This window comes from Sceloporus occidentalis, unplaced genomic scaffold (assembly GCF_023333645.1).
Source record: "Sceloporus occidentalis isolate IW3139 unplaced genomic scaffold, rSceOcc1.0.p SCAF_13, whole genome shotgun sequence".
In the NCBI taxonomy this organism is placed as follows: domain Eukaryota; kingdom Metazoa; phylum Chordata; class Lepidosauria; order Squamata; family Phrynosomatidae; genus Sceloporus; species Sceloporus occidentalis.
Window position 1 is genome coordinate 16,956,254 of NW_028316993.1, and position 23,077 is coordinate 16,979,330.

Here is a 23,077-nt window from a genome sequence, read left to right on the forward strand (position 1 = left end):
AATAATATATCTTTATATGTAAAAATAAATCAGTTGTTCCATAGATCTCCAACACTGACATTCAGAACACTTTGATTTCTGGCCTGTTCTAGAAGGTGGTGAGGAAAATCCATTAAGAAGCACTAATTTTATAAAACCTTTCCAAATCTTCTTTCTTCTGCTCCCTTCCTGTTCTGTTACGGCTATTACGAAAGGAAAAGAATGCTACCAGACTCCAACATTGTTTGTTTCTTCATTGACTTAAAATAGGTTCATTATCAATGCTCTTCCGTTTGTTCTGATGCTGACAAAGGGAGACATTAAGCTAACACAGGTGCCAGCAGGGTTCTATGCATCTGCTTCAAAAAATTCCCGTTTAATAGAGACTGATACACTTTTAGTGTTAAACGAAAGATAAATTGTAGAAAGGATTAAATGTAGTGTTTCTATTGCAAGTTCTAAATTATACTGGAGTTTAGGATTGGTATGTAATTCCAGATGCTATAGGCTACATTTCAGAGGAAGGAACTTGCAAAAACACCTCTTGAATATTCCTTGCCTAAGAAAACCCTAGGAAGTTAATGGAGTCGCCATAAGTCGGCAGGCTATGCAAAATCACAGACACACATGTATTTGTAACACCATCTTTCTTTCAAGTGTGAAGAGCTGTGTTATACCAATCCGCTCCAATGGTCCATCTGGCTCATTACTCTGTATGCTGACTCAGGGGTCTGAAGGAATTATCTCAGTCCTGAGAGCTGAGTTAATTTAACTGAAGATGTCAGAGATGTAAAAAAAAAAGGAGAGAGGCTTGCAACAAAATGTTACAGCATGCTGACTCCTAAACAGGCTGTTTGGGGGATTTAGCCTCTCTCTTTTGCATGTCCCCCTCCCCAAAGGTACTTTGTACTTCTGCTAACCTTAGGGCTCTCCCAAGGGCTGTCCCAAGACATTTTGTTGCCCAAGACAGAAGACAAGATGGTGCATGACAACTGGACTGGTAACTGAGTCTTACTCCAGCACTGATAATGAGACAGCATTCTCTACTTCACCTGTGGGTAGGCTTAGGGCAGTGGCCCCCGAACTGTTTCCAGCTACTGCCAGTGGAGTCAATAGGAAGGTGAAGGGATGCGGACTTCAATGCGTGATATCCCAGTGGGACTGGCATGGCTACTGGTGCTTTCCTACTTGGCCAACGACTGCACCGGACCATAAATAGGATCTCTGGAGGCCACCCCACCACTCCCTCAGTAACAGTGGCTTCTAGGTGTGTGTGGCAGTGCCTTCAGAGTCCCATGCGGCAGCTGCCACGCAGTACTTTGAAGGCCTTGGGGGTGGTGTGGTCTGGCCAGGGTGTGGGTGGGCAGGCAGTTCACTCGCCCCCTCACACTAGGTGACACCAACCCAACACAATCACCCTTTGATTGTGATTTCCTGCATGGCAGAGGGTTGGACTGGAAGGCCCTTGTGGTCTCTTCCAACTCTACAATCCTATGATTCTAGTGATGCCACTGGCACAACTCTCCCATTTATCTTGGATAACAACCCTGCTCTCTCCCATATGCATATTTCTTGATAGTAGATCTACTGAAAATTCAAAATAACCAGTCACTTTGTACCTGGTCACCCTGGGAGCAGCAACTGAACAGCTGGATGAATAGCAACCAAGAAGTTGTTCTCATTCATGCTTCCTTTCCGGCAAGAGGCCACTTGGTCACTGCTCAGCCAGCTGCTCGGTTGTTGCTCCCAAGGTGACCACGTGCAAAGGGAGAAGCTTCTCGCTAGTGAGGAAGGACTCTCAGTCCTTCTTCGTTGGGGTGGAGAGGGCGCAGCTGGTGTGTTTGCCCTTCCGAGCCACAGAAGCAATGTCCTGTGCCCAAGCCTTGCAAGTTTACCATCTGCCACTGCCACCACCAGTGAAAGATGCAGCTAAGGGTGTGAGTGCATGTGGGCAGGCAAAGAGCGGGAGGCACCACCTCACAAAATGATCAGCGAGGCTGCATTGTGGTTTTAAGGGGCCCTGAGAAGACATTTAATGCAACCTCCATCCCTATCAGAATCCTAAAGGCTGCTCGCTGTCCTTGTATTTCTTTCACATCAATACATGGCTGAAGGCCCCCTGCCACCCCCTTTCTCCTCACTGCTCTCCCTGGAGCTTCCCACCGCCCCTGGGGGGCATACAGCCCACTTTGGGAATCACTGGTTTAGAAGATGGAAGACAAGTTGCCTGAAATATACATTTCTATCCTTATACACAGGTGGCAGTGGTGATGGATGCCACCACTATCCTCCATACTACTGGACATCAGGTATATGAAGAAATTGCTGCAAACTGTCTCACAGTAGGACTGAGCCTGATTCAACCCAATTGGTTGATGCCTCTTTCTTGTGCAGGAATGGGGACGTTTTCACCACATACAGTTACGTGCTGCCATTACAGGTTTGCTGTCGCCTTGTAATGTGTTCTCTAGTATTTACATCCCGTACCCTTTTGCCAACACTCTGTATTTGCTCACAGAATCATTGCAGGCCTTCTGAAAGCAGTAAGAAATAAACTTAGTACACATGTAGTCCAGTTAACAAACCTTTTTATCCTAGTCCATGGGACACATGACATCTGCTGAAAAACAAGGATTAAGGAGAGGATTACAACTTGGTCTTGAGAAGCGGGGGGGGGGGGGGGGGAGGTCTCCTTTCAAGTACTTAAAGCAGCCTTGCATTTAGGGAGAAGAGTTGCAGGAGCATGACTGAAAATGGGACAATTGATGCTCAAAAGACCTCACATGCTAAGTTTCCATCTTTTTTTAAACTGGGCCAAATGAATCCTGAACGCTCACCCTGACTAATGCTCCTAAGATACAGGTAGGAGACAAGGCATTTAATTTATTTGTTTTTCCCATGTTCCATTCAATGTGGAAAACCCAAGCAGATGTCATGTTCGTCTTTCTATAGCAATATTTAATAATAGAGTATGTTATCTAACTTGGTTTGATATTAGATATCTCATAAATGTCTGTAGAGGACAAATATTTTAAGGTTTCCACAAGTTTGGAAGCTAAAGAAAAGTTTTTTTAAAAAATGTCCTTGTTGTAATTGCAAGGTAAATGTGTCTCTCTCTGCTTTCTCCTTCATGCTTTAATCATTTTGACAGCAGGCTGTACAGAAGTAATTTAAAATTAATGTGATTGACATTCTGCGGATAGCAAATCTCAACGCAGAGCTCCACCTCCTCAATGGGATGGCTCCAGTTGGGCTTTCAATTGGCTGCTAAGCTTAAGGCAGCTGACACAACACCTAGCAAAAACAGAGCAAACAATTAATTGGCTAATTTCGTTTTCTCTCCAATTTAAAACCAGAAAATTGTCAGACATCAGGTCAGGGGTGTAGCTGTCTAGCCTCATGGTTTTACATGGAGGGAACACTTGCTATGTTGTTTAAAGAGAAAAAATGTAAGCCACACAAGTAAATAGGGCAATTTGTTGTGTGCCTTCAAGCCAGAGACAGTGTGGGAAGTTGAAGGCTCCCCAATGGGCTTTCATGGCCGGCATCCATAGTTTTATGTGGTTTTTTCGGGCTATGTGGCATGTTCTAGAAGAGTTTTATTTCTGACATTTTGCCAGCATCTGTAGGTGGCATCTTCAGAGAATGCATGAAGATGCCAGCCACAGGTGCTGGCAAAATGTCAGAAATAAAACTCTTCTAGAACATGGCCACATAGCCCAAAAAACCCACAAAAACTATAGTCACCCAGGCCTGTTCCAGACTGCCAAAATAAAGCTGCTTTGGGTCTCTTTGGAGATATGCTATTTAAATTATGCATGGGTCCTAAGAATCCGGAAGCAGCACCAAAGCTGCACTCCAGTGCTTAGGAATGGAGTGTGGCTTTGGTGCGACCTCCGGACTCTTAGGACCCATGTATCATTTAAATAGCATATCTCCAAAGAGACCCGAAGCAGCTTTATTTTGGCAGTCTGTAACAGGCCCCAGTGGGTTTTATGGCCGAGCTGGGAATTGAACCCTGGTCTACAGAGTAGTAGTCCAACACTCAACGCATTGTGCCACACTGGCTCTGAATAGGGCAATGCATTTTTAAATCAACACTTTTTTTCTTAAATAATAATTTTTCCAAGTATTACCAACAATGAAGATGGAACCAGAACGTTAGGGCTGGAGAGGCAAGGAGTTTTAAGTGGGATTGTAAGGGGACTTGTATGTCTCTGAGGCAGTCTGTTAAGGAACAGGATGAGATAATGTTCCTATAGCTCACCCCTGTCTCATCACAAAGTAATCATAATGTGCTGTCCTGGAGTAAGAAAATTCTTCTTAGTGGCGTGAGTAAGAAATGTTCTTATCTCTAGGGGCAAGTTTGCCAGATGATAAAAGATACATAGATAATTCAGGAGTCTGCACCATACTCTATAATGGACAATGAACAACTTAATTAAATGTGTATGTAGAGCCTCAGACCAAGATCTGGATTATTCAACTAATTTTGCAATCCAGTTCATATATATAATCATAGCAGCTTCATACTATTTATCTCTCTATTTACCTTTGTCCAGTTCTTCAACACCAAACTTCTCTTCTATCTAAAGCTCTGTTTCTCAGTTCATCCTGTTTTCTTCAGACTTAAATTTATCCTGTTGCTTGTGAAAAATGCTCACACTTTTTGTTGCTTGAAGCATCCAGGTAACTGTATTGAACAAAACGATGTAATCTATCCTAGCTTGCAAACTCACATTCCTTTAAGAAAACGAAGATGTCACACATAGGAAGAAAAAAAAATCTAGAACATGAGACTATTCCTAGACTACACTACCATTGGTGTGCTTTTCTACATAATACACAGGTCGAGTCTGCCTTATCCAATACGCTTGGAGCCAGAAGCATTTTGGATTTTAGAATATTTGCAACCCACAAAATGTGAATGGACTGTAGCTCCCAGCATTCCTCATCATTGTTTACATGGGATAGTACTTCTGGGAATTAAAGTGCAACATCTGGGGCAGCTAATTCCCACCTGATCTTATGAACTACCTTGTATGATATTAATCTATTAGACTTTTAAATTGCCTTCATTTTGGAGCTTAGATGGATAACAAACAATATAGGGGGTCAGATACAAAACAGTACAAGACTCCCACAATTTTAATAACTGAGTTTAAAAAAGGAATTTAAATGTAGTTTGTTATGCTATAAATTTTGCTATGGCTCTTCCATGCATGTTGAGAATGAAAAATATGCCATTAATCATGCTGCTTTTCCCTCTCTTTCTAATTGTAAAGCATTCTCACATTTCTTGCCCCATTTCCACTACATTTTGTTTGGTTAGATAACATAAAAATCTTTGTGAACAGATCTTGAGATACAGACTATCAATTACTTACGGTAGTGGAACTAATGTGGCTTGCCCTACTCTGTCCTTTTGCTCTTTGAACAACTAGTATTTTCTTAGGGTCATTAGAAAACACATCTGTAACATTCTGAAGAAACCTTATTTAATTTACATTATTTGTGACTAAGTAATATTTCTCTCAGTTGCTGAATTACTGCTTTTATGTATTATGTACAACAGGACCATCAGCAAGACTTTTTACTCCTAGCATTCCTTCAAATGACTTACAAATTACTTCTTGAATTAGCTCTGTTGCTGGTACCCCATAATTGTGTCTCATCTATCTCCTTAGCCCAACATGGCTGGAAGATATGAGACCCAGCTCCAGTTGATGTTATCCTGCATTCAGAACATGCAGAAAAATAATTGACTACCATCACTATATATGTCAGAGGAAGGAACTGGCAAAACCACCTTTGAGTATGCCTTACCTAAGGCTATATTTCAGAGGAAGGAACTGGTAAAACCACCTCTGAGAATTCCTTGACTAAGAAAACCCTATGGAATTAATGGGGTCGCCATAAGTCGGCAGGTGACTTGAAGGCACACTACATAAATCACCAATATTCAAACACCAAAATTTGAGATCTACTATTGTGCCATCTGTTGTTGGTCTGAGGATCAATTTAATTTATTTGTAAATCAACTCAGAGGAGGCATATCATGTTGAAGGACTATGGCTAAAACAACCCATGGTGCTGATCCTTCAGTCCACTCTGTGAAGTCCAGAGCTCTACATCTTAATAGCTATGATACCATCCCTGCTACAGGCAGAATAGCAAGCTAGTGAGATCTATAGAACCACTCTCTTTGTTGCCCGTGTTAAAAAAAAGGTCAATGGCATTTATCTTCTCTAATACATTGAAATGTGTCTGCACATCTTTTGCATAATTATTCTGCAATTTGTTTACTTTGTTGATCGCCTTGGTATAATGTGATTAATGTCTGTTTTGTAGCCTAGCAGCCAGTTTGAATATTGGTGAACATGCGGCATTGACTGGTGAGTTGGAGCAGAGAGAGAACGGGTAAATAAATACGAATATAAAAGACAGTAGAACACTCACTGGAAATAGGTCTTGCTGTGAATCTAAGCACTAATATAGAAAATGCTGAAGGTGTGCATAACTGGATTACAGCAACAGAGTAATAGTTACATACAAAAGCTACTAGTGTACCTGGACTTGAAAACCTTAAGAAACTTTTAAAAAAGGGCTTGTTACTTTTCAACCATCAATGTCTTCTGTTGGCTCCATGGGAACTAATTTTCTAATCTGCAGACCAACAAAAAGCAGTCTGATAGCCATGTGCAGTTCAGATTCCATTTCTATCCAGGGAGGGAAAAAAGCTAATTTCACTAAGGCAGCATTGCATCTCTAATTGACATAATTGAGACAGACCAGCCACTGGATTGATGGGGTGAAGGGAGCAGGTGTCCTCAGAAAGAAATGGAAATGTAGCGGTGCTGCCACCCCTCTTTAGTTAATAGCTTTGTAACAAGAAAAACTTTCAAGATACATTTTAAATTCAGAATACATTTTAAAGAAGAGGTAAAATGGGTGCATGCCTAAAGAGCTAAGAATACAGTTTTATAACCGGAATAAATCAATATGCTAGGTTGATGCCATGTACAAACAATGCAGGTACTGGTATGTTGTTTTGGATACAGGCCGGATTCTGACCATCTTTCATTTGCAGCTATGATAGTGGTTATTCATTGCTAGCTGTTGTACCTAATGTTGTTCAAGAGAATCATTAACCATTCTTAATGATAATTTAGTTTAAACACCTCTGAAGAAAGAGTGCCTGCGTCTTTCAGCGTTCAAACATTCCTCATGTTACGCATCAATCTGCCCCTGAGACAGCATTCATCTAGTCATCTGTTCAACACACTACTCTGTATGAATGAAAAAGTTAGAGTGCTATCCAGCTCAGCAAATGAATTTTATATATGCCACATAACCTATATGTTAAGTCAGACCATCCCAAACATTCCCTTCAAATTTGGTGAAAACCCATCTATCATTTTATGCATGATGCTTAAAATGCAGCTTTACATCACAAGTTCAAAAAAAATTATTGGGCTTGTTGAATTCTTTCAAATGATATGCCATTATTACTCTTCCACGAGTGAGAAAGAGTTGCCTCCAAGGTCCCCCAAAGTGATTTTCATACATATCATGTATGACAATATAGTAAGGTCATCTCAAACATACCTTCCAGATGTGGGGAAAATCCATCCAGCTATTTTTCACATGATGCAGCAACAGACAGAAACATTATCTTTATAGATCTTTTTATGTTGCAGTTCATACTTTCCATTTATTTCTTAACATTTGTGCACCGGCCAACTTTGGTCCAAGTTGGGTGTGTGTGTACCAGCAGGATGAGGACAGCCCTTGCCTGCAGCCTGTAACACTGGTGCATTCACTTCTTCCTCATTACCTTGCAATGTAGACCTGTGAAAGGCCTTTTATTTCCCAGACCTGGAAACCATTTTTTAATTCTGCCTTTCCAATAAGGTCCACCAAGTGAAGCCTAAGATAATGGCTGAGATTCTGCACCATAGATTTCAAAGCGTAACTTTACGATGCATGAGCTGCATTGCTAACATGATATGTAACCACTGTAGTGAATTGTGATGATATGCAACAGAGCCAGTATGGTGTATTGGTTTGAGCATTGGACTATGACTCTGGAGACCAGGGTTCAAATCTCTCAGCCATATAAACTCACTGGGTGACCTTGGGCAAGTCATAGACCTCAGAAAATGCCAAGGGCAAACCCCCTCTGAAGAAACTTGCCAAGAAAACCTCATGATAGGTTTGCTTTAGGGTCATAGTAAATTGGAAATAACTTGAAGGCACATAACAACCAACAAGTTATGGGCAAGATGTCCCATTGTGCAACAAGGGTTCCCATTTCCCTATGTGCATCAGGATGGTTGTGAAATAGCCATGCTGCAGGCTCCATTTTCACAACAATCTTGAAGACATAGTTATATCTTTGCTCCCCTTTCGAGAATACACGTATCGTTCAACATCACAATGCACCTTTACATGAGTGTAAGTGAGTTTACAATAGCATAAATACCCAATTTTCCCCCAAGCTCTGTGGATCCCTTCATTCTCCTCCTTTGTAAGAGAACTGGACCACCACATCAAAAGCACAACAGGGATGGAGTGGAGAGTATGGGGTCCATTAGTAAAAACAACTCCAACTGCATGACGTTTTATTTGAAAATTCAGACAGAAACCCTGAGTTACCAGACACAAAATCAGTTAAATAAAAAAAGAGACAGAGCCAAGCTGATTTTTTGCACATCACATGATGAGGCTCTGACTTGTGCTGTTTGACATAGTTTGTTTTCAAAACAAAAGACACTTCTCCCACCTAGAAAACCGAACATCTCCCCATGGGGAAACAGTTTTCTTATAAGCTCATTGCATGTTCAAAAGCTAGCTATGGTCTGGCAGAAGTCTAAGAATCAACTGCATTCAAAGAGATGGAAAATGATTAATAATCCCAGCGCTGCAAGTGGGGATGTCCATGACAGTGTGACGTCCAAAGAGGGGTAGGATGGCTAAAGAAAATATATATTTGTTCAAAGTCCTCTTGGATTGCAGTTGCATGGCTTGGAAGATTGGGAACATGAAATTAAAGAACCTTGCGCATACCAGATCTCATAGATTAGGTAAAAGAGAGAGCATCTGTAGAAAGGGGGGGGGGGGAGATCCTGTAAAAAAAGAAAAAGCCTCTGTTAGGATGACTGGCAAGAGGGAAAAGCAGAACATGATCCAGCTTTACCAGGTTAGGATTTCAGAGCCATCAATTTGTCCAAAGCTTGCCTGTCTGTAGGCAGAAAAGACTGGCTATGTCATGGCAACAAACTGTGGACTGATGTGTGTTCAGCTTCTCAAGATACACTATATAGATCCCTTTACAAATAATCTCTCTGTACACTGAAAACAAAAACAAAAAAGAGGAATTCATGGGGAGAGCAAGAGCTAGTCTTTCCGAATGCACTTGGCCTTGATACATATTCGAGGATGTGCCTCAAAATGGTGTCTTGCTGGGACAACATCTTCCTGTTCCCATGGAAATCCAAGGAAGCTTGTCAGAGGAGCAGCCCTGGTTGGGGGTTTTGGAAGCCCCCAGCATTTCCATGTCACAGTGTGGTAGATGGGAGCTTCTTGACCCGCCTCTGTGCTAGGAAGGAGGACTCAATGGGCTTCAGCTGGGGACCTGGCTTGGAGTTGTTCAACGCGGAGTACGTGGCAGCCATGGCACCCTAGGAGAGAGAGAAGAGCCAGTAGTGTTTCCTCAAAAGGCACGCACATATACTGAAGGCAGCCCTGCCACAGGTCATATTAAGAAAGAAAGCACAGCAAGGGACATTCACCCCTTGATTTCTAGATGCATCTCTAAACATGATTTAACGTGCATGCTGTATGTCTGCATATGCACACATCTTAGCAGGGAACCAGCATGTCATAGTAGTTTGAGCACTGGACTATGGAGACAAGAGTTTGATTCCCAGCTCAGCCATGAAACCCACTGGGGGTCCTTGGGCAAGTCACATGCTCTCAGCCTCAGAAGAAGGCAATGAAAAACCTCTGAACAAATCTTGCCAGGAAAACTCCATGATAGAGTCACTTTAGGGTAGTCAGAAATGATTTGAAGAGACAAACAACAACAACACCTCTCTGTTGAATGTAAATTTTGGCAGCAAGGCCACGTAATTACAAAACAGCCCTAATGCCTAGCTTTTGAAAGTGAGAACCTAGCAGCCATTATTCCAAAAGGATTGTGGTTATGGAGAAAGTCACTGTCCTGTGTATTCTTGCATCCTTGGTGTACTTAGGTACTTGTTGGCTCCAGGAGAGAGTAGCTATGCAAACAAGGGGATACCATACTTTCCTATACTAACTATACCAGTGTGTTTCCAGGGGACAGCTAAGAATCTTAGTGAACAAAATCTCCACTAAGGACCTAAGCCATTGTCTAGGTTTCTGGAGCATCAACATATAGGGGAAGATAACAGTCCCCCCTTCCCCATAGCCAGTATGTTCTCTATAATAAGGAGACATGCAAACCCCTATTCCAACCATAGGTTTGGTACCTTCACAAGCTGCACATCTTGGTGACTCAGCTGGCTCTGGGGCAACCTGTCTTTCTGAGTAATCCACGGGTGTTGGAGGACTTGCCTGGCTGTCAGGCGCTGATGAGGATCAATATGGAGCATCTTTGATACCAGGTCCTACAATAAGCATTGAAAGATAGCTGCTGTATGACTCTTTTTCTGCACACAGGTTTTTGGAACTTCGGCTTGGGATGAAGACTGTACAGATTGTTAAAAAGACATTGGCTATAATGTATTTGACATCTGGTCTCACACTCTGACCTAGGTTGTCTGGAAACAGTTATACTTTGAGCAAACCTCTCTCCACTTTAAAAGAGTAATCTTTGTTGCTTTCTTAAACTATGCCTAAGAATTTATCGGGGGGGGGGGGGGCTTGCTGACAAAATCAACCTCCCATCTTTGATATGAATTTAAAATATGAAAGCCTTACCTTGGCTGCATCAGAAACTGTGTCCCAATTCCCTCCTTTGAGCGAAAATTTTCCCCCACCTATCCGAGTAAGGATTTCCTCAGGGGTGTCACTGGGCCCATTTGCAAATGGAGTGTACCTGTGAGAGGCATTTCTAAATATTTTAAAACTGTTAACACCACAATATCCGATAGATTAAAAGCAGGATGGAAGACAGGGTGGAAGTACAGCAAGGAAAACTTCCGCTATCACCTCCTTTTATTGCAGTAAATCTGTTAGATCAAAAGAATTTGTTTAATTTTAAAGTCTCCCCCCCTCAAAGTTGTACTTTAAAAATTGAAAAGTTGGGATTGTTGGGAGACAGACAGACAAAGATTCTGTACTTGGAAGATTTCATAGTTCATTATAATTATGACTGTGCAATAGGGCAGTGCACCCTATTATAAAGCTGAATCATACAGTTTAGTCTGTTAAATACTGGTCAGAAATGCAAGATTTTGCTGCAGGGGATAGGGCTGGCCTGACTGACCCTAAGGTTCATTATAGCCCTACAGATTTACAGTTCTTAACTATAATGGATTAATAGCAGTTTTGAAAATTACAAGCATTTCCTAATTCTTTAAGAAATACATGGTTTGTGTTGGCTGTTATTAGTAGTAGCCATACAGAAAATTCTGGCTTTGCTGAATTGAAAAGGAATCAGTGGTTCTGAATAGCATGTACTTTTAAAGATGGTATATATTTGTGAGAACAAAAATTAGTATTAACGATAGTACGTAAAAGGTCACTCCAGATAGATCTGCTCTTTGCCAATGAAGGGGAATGACAGAAGCACAGCCCAGTAACAGAATACATGCTTTGTGTGTTCAATGTGTGACATGTCCAGCTAAAAAGGGAAATAGCAGGTGATGAGAAGACCTTTTCCTGAGTCTCCAAGAGTGCTACTACCAACTAGAGTAGCCAGTACTGGGACAGATGAAGAGGATTTGAAAGGTTAAGTGGCACCACCAAAAAGACCCTTTTCATTTCTATTAGACATACATATGGAGATGATGGAACCATAAGGTCCAAATTTGGAGATCTCACTGAATGTGCAGGGTAATACAGAGAAGGCCTTGGATAGTCTGATCCTAGATTGTTCATATCAATATCATATCCGTGTACATATCAGTAACATCAACATGAAACTGGCCATTTATTATGTAAGGGTAATCAAACATTCGCCCTTCTGAACTAATAATTTCTCCCTGCCCCAAATAATTTTATTTTTTTATCACCTGAAGATGACACACATAATGAAACTGGCAGGCGCAACAAATAGATACAGCCCAGGGGAGGCATAACAGAATAGCAAGCAAGCAGACATGCATTTTAGCATTGAGACTAATTACTACAGAAATGATGCTCCACTTTAAAGGGACTTCTCCAAAACTGTCAAATGTGGATGTTGTATGGTGAAGATTTTTTATAAGCATCAACATTAAAAGAATCCCAAATACTGTCAGACTGTCTGTTGTTTTCAATTAATGCTGGCCAAGTAATTGCTGAAGACTGCCTTTGGACAATACTGGGGCAGATGCACTAGGAAAGATTTGAAGGATGCTGCTCTAATCACTTAATCTACATGGCCCTTGCTCTGTACTGCATGCAACCTCACCTGCGTGCCACATAAGAGCCACTAAAACCTATTCTGAGGTGTCATTAAAAAACCCTTCAGAATATTTTTCAACTATGGTAGGATAATTTATGATCTGTGTTTTTGGGCAGTGTTCAGTGGTGACATTAGTGGACCATGTAAGATTCAGGGAGGCAACATAGCCTAAGACCTATTGTTATATAGCTATATTATATAGCTGTTAGCTACATTGCCTCATTTCTCTGAATGGTCCACTAACATCACCACATGATCCACTATCGTCACCAATGAACACTGCCCAAAAATCATAGATATGCCCACCTGCTGCCACTGGGGAATCCTGCCTCTTCCCAAGATTTGTTTGATATTTCTGGTTGCTCCCTTACTCATACAAAACATTTCTGACATCACTGTCCTTTGCATCTTCCTAGGCTAACTGGGATTCCCTTTTGGCTCCACGTTTTTCTCTGTAATGATGCTCTCAGGAAAAAGGAGGAGAAGAAACCTCCTCTGTGGACTCAATAGAAACTGCTGCCATCTAGCGGTAAGTGCCATTTTGGGACACCTGACCTAAGGGTGTGGCATCCTTTCCATTGCTTTTGCAGGACGGAGAATCTATTTCAACTATTCCTTCTTTGTGAACTGCTAGGCTTTGCCCTACTGCTGCAACTGTGCTGAAACTATGCAGGCCAAGTGTGTCCCCTCAGATCTTGCATGAAATGTAGGGTGCAAATGCAACAAGCACGGAGGGCTGGAACTCTACTTTTAACTAAAAAAAAAAGCACGCCAGTACCTACCCTGCCAACATTGTGTAGAGAAGGATCCCTAAACTCCAGATATCACAGGCCTCATCATAGCCTTGACGTTTTAAAACCTAGATGAGAGAGAGAGAGAGAGAGAGAGAGAAGAATAAATCTGAGTATTACCCACAAGAATGACAATATTAGTCAAGAAGTAGCAGAAAAGTTGAGCTGGATATTGAGCTGGACTCTTAAAAGGAAAGTGCTCAAAATAAGCATTTAAATGAGATTCACCTGCTTTTAGTTATTTAACACTATAAATGAAACAAGATGGTTGAAAACACACAAAAAAGCACTAATCCAGTGAAATTTAGAAATTCGTGTGCCACACAGTTGAACCTTAGAGAACAATTCTCCACACTATGTCACCAGATAGAAAGGGTAACAGTTATGCTGTGCCCAGCTTGGACTGCCAATGGTGCTCACAGCAAGCTTTGGTTATATTTGCCAAGTACGGCATACATATCACCATCAGGTTATGTAGTGAGGACAATTCTGCTATATTATCTGCAATGCAGGAGTTATGATACGATCCAGGGTTTTATAGATTTGTGATTTTCTTTACTACAAAAGGAACCATTTGTGGTCCATTCCTTGGAACCAAACTACGTGTGAATCTATTTAGCAAATGGCCCAAGATTTGCCTATAAATGATTGTTTGCATGCACATACTGTCCATTTCTTAAGGAAAAGGGAATAGAGCTCCTCTTTTTGGTAGTGGAGATAAGAGAAAAAAAGAGATTCACACACCAACTGAAAGTAACCGAGAACCACAGAGTACTCAACAGACTTCTCTTTAGAGGATCTGATCTCACACACAAAGAATATTCTTTGCACTTCCCTCCCTCCCTTGCCACTGTCATATCACCCATTTATCATCATTTTGTTCCTCCTCAACATTGAATTTTAGGCTTGTGGTCTTGGCTATTCCACATGATGTAAACAGAGGGTTAGATATGCCACAGGAGGGCAGGAGGTTGACCAGAATCTACCAGTAGACTATTAGAGTTCTGCACTAGATCACCAAGTATTTGTTGACTTTCAGTTATTGACGTATTGCATGTTTCAAGCAGATTTTCTTACAGAAGAGTGCTGATCAGAATGAGGTGCAAACGATGGCAGGAAGGGCAGTGGAGTCTACTGAACCTCATGATCTGAGGGACTAGTAAAAAACAAAGTAGAGGTCAGGTCTGCCCACCCCAGGAGAGGCAAATGGAAGCTACCTGAAGCTTGTGTCACTAGGCTCAGGATAGGCCAACAGCCCTCCACCCACCACTGCTGCCCCCCTCATGGGATGAATGTCCCAGGTTCAGTCCCTTGAATGAGTCCATCTCCAGGCCATTCAAGGAATGTGGGCCAATTAATCACATTGCCTCCCCATGCATCATGCTTTTCAGTCCACAATTTTTATATGTATAAACCTCAACACATTCTGAGAATCACTAGTTTTAACAACTCAGAGAAGTTCTTCCCTCATGTGGTGGCTGCTGTGCCACAGATGGAAGCCAGCCACACAGCATGAAAGGTGATCACAAAAATTCACTTCCAGCTTGGAAAAATGTCCCCCCCCCTTTTTTTTTTTCTTTGTCAAAACTCATGCTGAAGTGGTCTCTTAGAAATCTGCTTGCCAAAACCATACACTATATGAAATGGGTGAAAGCAGTAGAGTTAGGTCATTGTATGAACCACAGTAGGCATTTCATCACAGCAGACTCAGCTAGGCTCATGTGCTACTAACCTCTGGAGCCACAAAGTTGGCAGTATAGCAGGGAGTCATGAGGAGCCCATTGTCTGCTCTCAGCTGCTTGGCAAAGCCAAAGTCACAAATACGAATGGACTCTGGATTTCCAGACTCATCTACGTAGAGAATGTTGCTAGGTTTCAAGTCTCTGTGAACCACCTGCGAAGCAACACCAGAAACCACAGGTCATCCCACTCCTGTTGGTTAGTTTCAACTAGAGTAGATCCATGTAATGAATTGTTAAATGGTGAGTCAACACAAAGGTAAAATGGGTCTACTCTAGTCAAGACAAACAACAGAATTTAGGTCAATAGCTCCTACCATAGACCTTGTGCTACTTATTTATATCCAATTTTTCTTATCAAATATCAAGAGTAGCTTATGGACATAAAGCACAAGATAACCTCCCTCCCCCACCCCACAAAAACCAGCAGCAATAAAATTAGAGGAAAACTCTGCAATTCTAAAAAGCAGGAGATAATAAGATACTACAAATCTCATTTAAATAAAACCTTCAATTAAAGGCAGAAAGAAATGGATCCTCCCTGATCTCTCCAGGGATGTTTTTCTGAATGTCAGTACTACTATTGGATATGTCCTAGGTGTCCCTTTGTCTAATTTGTCTAATCTTAAAAAAAACAGGACAAGAGCAAAGCCTCTGGAGCTGTTCTTAAAGCTTGGCAGTTAAGCTCAGGTTATCAGTAGTCTTGGGCTGCTTGCCATCCAAACAGAAAACTCTGTAGTGGCAAAATAAAAGGCTGTTGCCCTATGCCAGTCGCACACAACTTCTGACCAACCAAAATGACTACAGTCCCACCAGTCATGTATTGTGATTTGCTGAATGCTCAGAACTATGTTACTTGGAGAGTCTTCTCCAAGTGTTCTTGCTGCATGAGACACAGGGAAAGCCATTCTCAATGAATTAGCAATGTCTCTGTGTTTATTGGATTGGTTGTACACGGGAATTTCTGGAGAATTTTATTTGAAGCATGGGATAATCCAAGGAAAACTAAAACACAGTAACAGCATTAATGGACTGCTTAAAAGATGGCTTAATAGCTTGCAAGGGAAAAGGCTGAGATATGTGCACATGACAGGTGATTCACCTCGCTTTGCTACAGGTAAAGTGTTGCACAGGAGCACCTGTGTCAGTTGTAGAAATGTCACATCCCCTCCCTCTCCTGAGCAGTACACTTGCCTAAAGGCTTGGCATGTTTCTCAGCATCTCATACTCACCCCTTGGGAATGAAGGTATTCCGCAGTCTTACAAATCGTGTGTAGGACAGAGCTGGCCTCTCTTTCAGAGAAACACTTCTGCTTGAGGATTCTGTCCAGCAGCTCCCCACCTCTCATTAACTCCGTCACCAGATAAACATGCTTGCCATCATCATACACCTGCCAAAGGGAGGTTTATGGGTAGCTTTGAAAGGCTGTTACTTAAGCTACACTCCTCAAACTACATACAAGGATAAACATTGGCATTTAAATCTGCAGTAACATTTTTGCATGCAAAGGCAGGAAACCACACAGGGCACAGTGCTGCAATGCAAAATGTAGCGCTGGGCATAACCTTTGGAAACCTGAGAGCACAAGCACATGCAACATCCAATTTGTGATGTTCACAAGACCAATTTCTCTTTCTCCATCAGCACTCTGATGGATCATTGATGACCTGCATCACAGCCAAAGGTGGGGCTGCTCCATTCTAGGACCTTATAAGCAGAGGGTCATTTTGTCACAGACTGTGACTGCTTATTTGTTGACTGTTGCATCTCCACCACCACACTCTCATTTTATGACACTCTACAGGTGGAGTAAGAAGAAAATCTATAGCTGTTTCATAACAGGCATGTGTCTCGCTGTAGAAATTTTAGGAATCTTGCAAGCCACATCTATGCTCAATATAATCAGTCAGGGAGTGAATTTTCCTCCTTGTCACATGTTCCTTCTTCACAATTTTTTTCATATATATATATATATATATATATATATATATATAGACACATACACAAAGCCATTAGTGAACAAAGCCTTCCTTGCATTTTCAGAATGGTTTTGTCCTGACAAGCATGAGGAGCTGATTAATCCTATCTACTATTACACTCACATCCTTCAGTGTGATGATATTTGGGTGCTGTCCGTACCGTAGGAGTATCTCAATCTCCTCTGAGGGATCTCGCTTACTCTTGTCAATGACCTGAAAAACATACATTGCTTATTACTATAAAGCAACACCAATTTAGTATTTGAGGAAGTGCCTCAATCTTTCAGCAGTCTGAGCAGGTTAGCTCAGCATCATTCCCTTACTACAGCTAGAGACTAAAGCCAAGACATCAGGAAGTAGCTTGAGGCTACTTAATCAAAGCCTAGTGGTGACAAGATTTGAAAACAGGGCCTTCAGAGCTTGCTCAACTACTACATTGTGTTTTCTCAGGCCCAAGGTCCTATTATGAAAAACAAACAAACACGAAAACCAGCTGACATATGTTTATTATTTTTCAGGCTGTTGTCAATGAAATTTTATGCCAAATAAAACTTGTCAGCCTTTAAAGAGGCGTTAGACTCTGTTGTTCCTACTGCAACAGCGTTAACACTGCTATCTTGCTGGCGCTTATAGCTATATGCAATTTGTGATTTTAATTGTGTGCTTCTATATAGATGAATAACTGCCCTGATCTTCTATGAAGAAGGACAGTGTAGAAATCAAATGAAGCAAATTAAATAAAATCCCACTGGGACTCTGAAGGTCAACATTAACAGGTGGCACTTTGCTATGTGTCCAATGTCAGCCTTGTCCCTGCTCCATATTAATACTCTTTAATTACTACATTAAAAAACCCACTATTTACAGACAGAGCAAAAGAGAAAGGCTCCAACCTTGACAGCATATTCTGTGTTTGTTGTCTTGTGAATGCAGCGCTTGCACACTGAATAGGAACCGACACCGATGGCCTCCTTCACAATGTAACCGTCACTGAACTGGAGATTCTTGCCATGCAGTTGCTACAGGTAAATAGAAGGAGAACAGAATGTGGGGAACAGAGATTGCATCACTGGCACACACTAGGAAGAGGCTGAGGCAGAGGTGTTTGAAAGTGTTCTGTGTCTCTTTTTCCAAACAGCAATTGCTTATAAGTGGGAGATACAGCTCAAGACCACAAGACAAGTTTGTTTAACAAACCACTGAACACTTCTTTGAATGAAGGCCACCTCCTTGGCATAAATATTCCCTCTCAAGGATGAACAGTGCTTTTGGCAAAGGCTAGAAACTGCTTTACTGATGGTCTGCAAATGAGTCTTAAAATCTGTAGCTCTCGATATAGGGTATAAACCAAGCAATTTTATGACAGATTCTTAACATGGCAGAAGATTGTGTATGCAAGCTCACTAACCTAACAGGTAACTTACACCTGATGAACTGGTCTCTAACCCCAAAAAGCTTGTATTGCTTTCAAAAGTTACAGTACTATCTATCATGCTTTGGAAATGTGCAAAATTGAAAACATTTGGAAAGACAGCCATCAATTAAGCCTGACTCTAATTCAAACAGAGGGAGCAATGTAGCTTTCAAGATGCTTTCAGGCATTCTTCATGCTTCTTCTTACCAGTACTACAGAATGTAAAGGCACTGGTGGCGATTTGGCCTTCTCATCCTCTATCATGCCAGTAGCCACAAAACTGAAGCCTCGGAAGAGCTGATGGGCCCCTGCACTAGGTGGAATCCCAGGGGAATCTGGAACAGGACAGGCAAAAAAGGCAAAAAGAAACCATATTGTGAGAGCAGCTTGTTAGCAGGTGACCATTTGTTAGACTCTTTCAAAAACTGAGACAGTTCTGTTAAGTGCAAGGTAAGACCCAACGTAAGACCCAACAAGAAAATACAATCCACAGAAAATAGGGTGGGGGTGAGGAACCTATAGCTCACTAGTTGATGCTGGACTACAGCTCCCATCACTCTGGAGCTAATGGCAGCTGGAGTTTCAGCAACATCTGGGATGTCACAGGTTGCCCATCCCTGCAAAAAGGTTGAAGTGGTAGAAGGCCTTGCAGCAGAAAGAAATGACTGAGGCACTCACACGGCACAGCTTTTGCCACCTGTATCATTTCAGGCTCTGGGGAGAGGGGGAAAGTGAATAACTTAAAACTTCCCCTACATAAAAAGTTACTTTAGATATCCCAGCATATTTATTTTGTAAGAAGGCTAACCTAATACCTCTTCCATAACATTTGCTGTTGTTACGCGCTTTCAACTCTGACTTATGCCAACCCTATCTCAGGGTTTTCTTGGCAAGATTTCTTCCAAGTAGTTTGCTATTGCCTTCCTCTAAGGCTGAGAGAGTGCTCAAGGTCATCCAGTGGGTTTCCATGGCCAAGTCAGGATTTGAACCCTGGTCTTCTCGAGCCCTAGTCCAATACTCAAATCTGGCTGCCTTTCCCTCACTTACAGGTAAGTTTTCATATTGGGAAAATGTATAGGGAAGTTCCTAAACTGGCAGCCAGATACAAAGCATATGATTCTATCATGCCTCTAAGGGGAAAAGTACAAAAGATTCAAGAATTGTTTGCTGTGGATATCAACTCTGATTTTACTTGGATACAAAAGTGACTGTTCTAATAAATCAAGTCCATGGCTGATTTTATATTTCATGACAGGCATGGGTAGACTTCAGGCTTTTGGGATCTCCTTGGTTTTCAACTAGAAGTCTGATGTCTGGCAATCAGATCCAGGCACAAACTGTGCCTGGGGGTCTGAAGGTGACAGGTGAAATAAGATGCAAAATGGCCCCCCAGAGCATGTTGTCAATTACATGCACACTTCTCCATGAGCCATATGCTGGACCATATAAAATACAGCTGCCATATTTTAGTTTAAAGCTCCAAATAACAATAGGTAGGAGATTCTAACAGACTAATTTAAGGATGTACGTGTATGTGCATGTGTGTTGACTTGAGTTGTTGACGTTGTGAACCAGGTGTCAGAAATCCTTGTCAATTAATGCTAAATCATCCAAAAAGCTACTAATTGATCCAGATCAATGTTCTGTCTACCCCATCACATCCCCTTATATCCAAATATCATGGTTAGGCAAAATTAAGCCAAGTTAGTGTTATAAAATTATTTTCTGGAGAAGTAAAATAAATGCAGACCTTTTGGTGTGCGGGAGGTAAACTCTTTGTCAAAGTAGAAGGTGTCATCAGGACGACCCACAGCGGGTTTGAAAGGCGGCTTGATTTCGCGGCGAAAGAGCTTCTGCAAAATGAAAAATAATACAGAAAGGATAGATGAGCCCAACTTACCAGATAAGGGAAAATACTCCTGAAATATGCAAACAAAGATGAACTAGGAATTCCAAATGGAGAACAGTTCAATAAAAATCCAACTAGAGGCCTAGATATCACTGAAGTGGTACACTTCAGGAAGAAGCGTACAGAATGGAATACTCGTGGGTCCCTCCACATGTTGGACTGTAACACAGAGAATCCCCCAGCCCATATATCTTGGGGTAAGTGGGGATTTTGGTAACTGCAGTCCAGCACAGCAGAAGAACCAGGTTTGAGAGAGCTGTGACAAACTCATCCAAAGTTGTGCCTGTACTACAGCCAGCTACAGATGTTGCAGGACTTAATATCTAAGTAGTAGGAAAAGACCTATACTCACATTCCAGTCAATGGTGGAATAAAAAGGGTGACGCTTGATTTCCTCAACACCATCAGGACCAGACCCTGCAAGATTAAGATACACTATTTTGTACTGCTTCTACATACTCTATAGATCACAGGAGGAAACTAACATGCTCAGAGTGACACATACATTGTAAGGCCACACAAATAAAAACAAACAAACCAACAAAAAACAAACCAACACCCACCCACCACAACAAAGCTTTATACATTGGGGTGGTGGGATTCAGCATCTTGAAAAGCTCGGCTTCACTGAGAAGAGAAGGAACTGTGTGTAGAATTCTTAGTTCCTATGGTTGCAAGAAAGTGTGTGAGCAATGCCTTTTGAAATACCAAAAGCTAAGAATGAGTCCACTGTGTACAAGAGAAGCTTTGCTGACAAAGACTATCCAATCCAGCAGATGCTTCCCAGGAGCTCAAAAACAGAGCTCAGTGGCAATAGGCATCCTTTGCTACTTGTCCCTTTGAAATTGATTTGCAGATATATGTCTGAGCCTGGAGGCTCAGTTTTGCTATGGTTGTATCTTGGAAAAATTACATTTTCAATGACAACTTGCAGAATCCTGCAGTCAGCATGGCCACCTGCCATGGGCTTGTCTGGCAAATTAACTTTTCCAAATTCTGTTCTTGACTAACAGGAGTTCCATGATTTATCCCATCTATCCATCCATCTATCTCTTGGAAGTCAGCTAAGCTAGCTGCCATCTTCAGAACTTCTGTTGGAGAGTCAAGGATCAATGAAACAATTTATTGAAGAATGGGAACCTTTAATAACTTACTTAAGCCAAAGAGGGGGTGACATATACACTATGGGATTTAATGATTAATGATAACTTTATTATCACTACATTCTTACAAACTTGATGTATTATATGTTTGGATTTATAAAAATGTAGAATTAGTCTTATGAAAGTAACAGATAGAAATTTCAATAATCAATATGTAGAAGACCAGTATTAGTTGTATGTACTGTTACACAATGGATGTTCTAATATGACGTATATTTTGACAGGTAGGAGAATTTGTATATAGGTAGCGGTTCAAGTACAAAAACAGAAATGAAAGCCTTTTTGAATTAACTAGCAACAGATTTTCGAGAGAAGGAAGTAATCTATATCTAAATATGCATTTGTAATTCAAGAATCTGATTTCTCAACTTTTAATAATGAAATTAATAAAAGTAATTATATTTAGATAGATAGATAGATAGATAGATAGATAGATAGATAGATAGATAGATGATGCAACATGCATCTGACTTCACATCTGTGGTTGTTTTTGTGTTGCAGACATGCTCAGGCACAAAGTGTATCAGGGCATCATCTTACCTAACCTGTTGGCTGGGTTCCTCTTGAAAAGGGCTCGCAGGAGACTCTGTGCTTCAGAGCTCAGGAATTGGGGCATGCCCAGCTTTGCTCTAAACATAATGCAAATATACAGACATAGATATATACTATGCAACTAGCTGTGAGTCACTGAGAACGAAACCAAGACACTGCAGCACCTCCAGCTTCTGAGCATGCCAGAACGCTCTGCAGTTTTGTTTTTCATAGTATGGATACAAGCATTTGCACAACACAAGTCAGGCTTGTTGAAATAGCAAAAGTATTTATAATTGTTCCTCCAGCACTATATGACTTTCAAGAAGTATGGAACAGGCACCAGCAAGTGGCAGGTTATAGACATAATTCATCTCTCCCACCCCAATGTTATGTGATCCAATTGTCCAATTCAGAGGAGAGTTTGGATGAACAACATCTGTGACCACACTTGGCAACAAACCTTTATATTTTGTCTATCTAATGGTTAGGGCAAACTCAGTGGGGTTTACAGGAATTCAAAAAGGCCAGAAAATACAGTAAAATTCCCAAGTGGGGGGAAAATACAATATCACAGGAACACAAACCAATGTGGAGGCACTGGAGAAAAACTCATCTGTCCCCTCTTAATTTTTGCTTCCTTTTGAAAGAAGTCTCCTAGCAAATGTTGTCTTTTAGTAGTGGTTTATCCCAGGGCAACCCTCCTCCAGGTCAACAGGCTGAAAAGCGGTGAAGTCTTACTTGAGAATGAGAGTCATAGTCTCTTTTCGGTCCTTCCCTTGGAAAGGCAGGGCCCCCGTCAGCATCTCAAACTGCAATGAACAGCAAACAAGAATATCACATGTATGGACCAGAGGATCTGGAGGCAACTCTCAGTCTGTTGATTTTATTCTAATTTTGTAAACTTTAATAGTGCTACTTTTACTTATTTTAAAAGTGTTACTATTTTATGTATATTTTACCGTAATGCATGTTG

At 41.3% G+C, this 23,077-nt stretch overlaps 1 protein-coding gene and 1 long non-coding RNA gene across 6 annotated transcripts in view; one reads left to right on the top strand and one right to left on the bottom strand.

The window, feature by feature from the left end:
* Positions 1-8,015: 8,015 nt before the first annotated feature.
* The window catches only part of LOC149305094 (ribosomal protein S6 kinase 2 alpha), an 84,213-nt gene continuing 69,151 nt past the window's right edge, over positions 8,016-23,077 (bottom strand). For 4 of the 5 annotated variants that reach the window (XM_089478194.1, XM_089478193.1, XM_089478197.1 and 1 more), the window contains 13 exons: positions 22,843-22,913; positions 22,111-22,199; positions 20,760-20,824; positions 20,249-20,351; positions 18,706-18,833; positions 17,978-18,103; positions 17,208-17,297; positions 16,337-16,495; positions 15,098-15,259; positions 13,357-13,433; positions 10,945-11,062; positions 10,494-10,631; positions 8,016-9,662 (listed from right to left, as the gene is read on the bottom strand). In XM_089478194.1, the coding sequence (XP_089334320.1) occupies positions 9,540-9,662; positions 10,494-10,631; positions 10,945-11,062; positions 13,357-13,433; positions 15,098-15,259; positions 16,337-16,495; positions 17,208-17,297; positions 17,978-18,103; positions 18,706-18,833; positions 20,249-20,351; positions 20,760-20,824; positions 22,111-22,199; positions 22,843-22,913 (1,449 nt within the window). In that variant the 3' untranslated portion in view covers positions 8,016-9,539. Of the gene's footprint in view, positions 9,663-10,493; positions 10,632-10,944; positions 11,063-13,356; positions 13,434-15,097; positions 15,260-16,336; positions 16,496-17,207; positions 17,298-17,977; positions 18,104-18,705; positions 18,834-20,248; positions 20,352-20,759; positions 20,825-22,110; positions 22,200-22,842; positions 22,914-23,077 lie in introns of those variants that run through there. The other variant, XM_089478196.1, reaches the window with a different exon arrangement.
* On the top strand, positions 12,796-21,589 carry LOC149305095 (uncharacterized). The gene is made up of 3 exons (XR_016271805.1): positions 12,796-13,103; positions 18,018-18,109; positions 21,421-21,589. It is a non-coding gene; the product is annotated as an uncharacterized LOC149305095 (long non-coding RNA).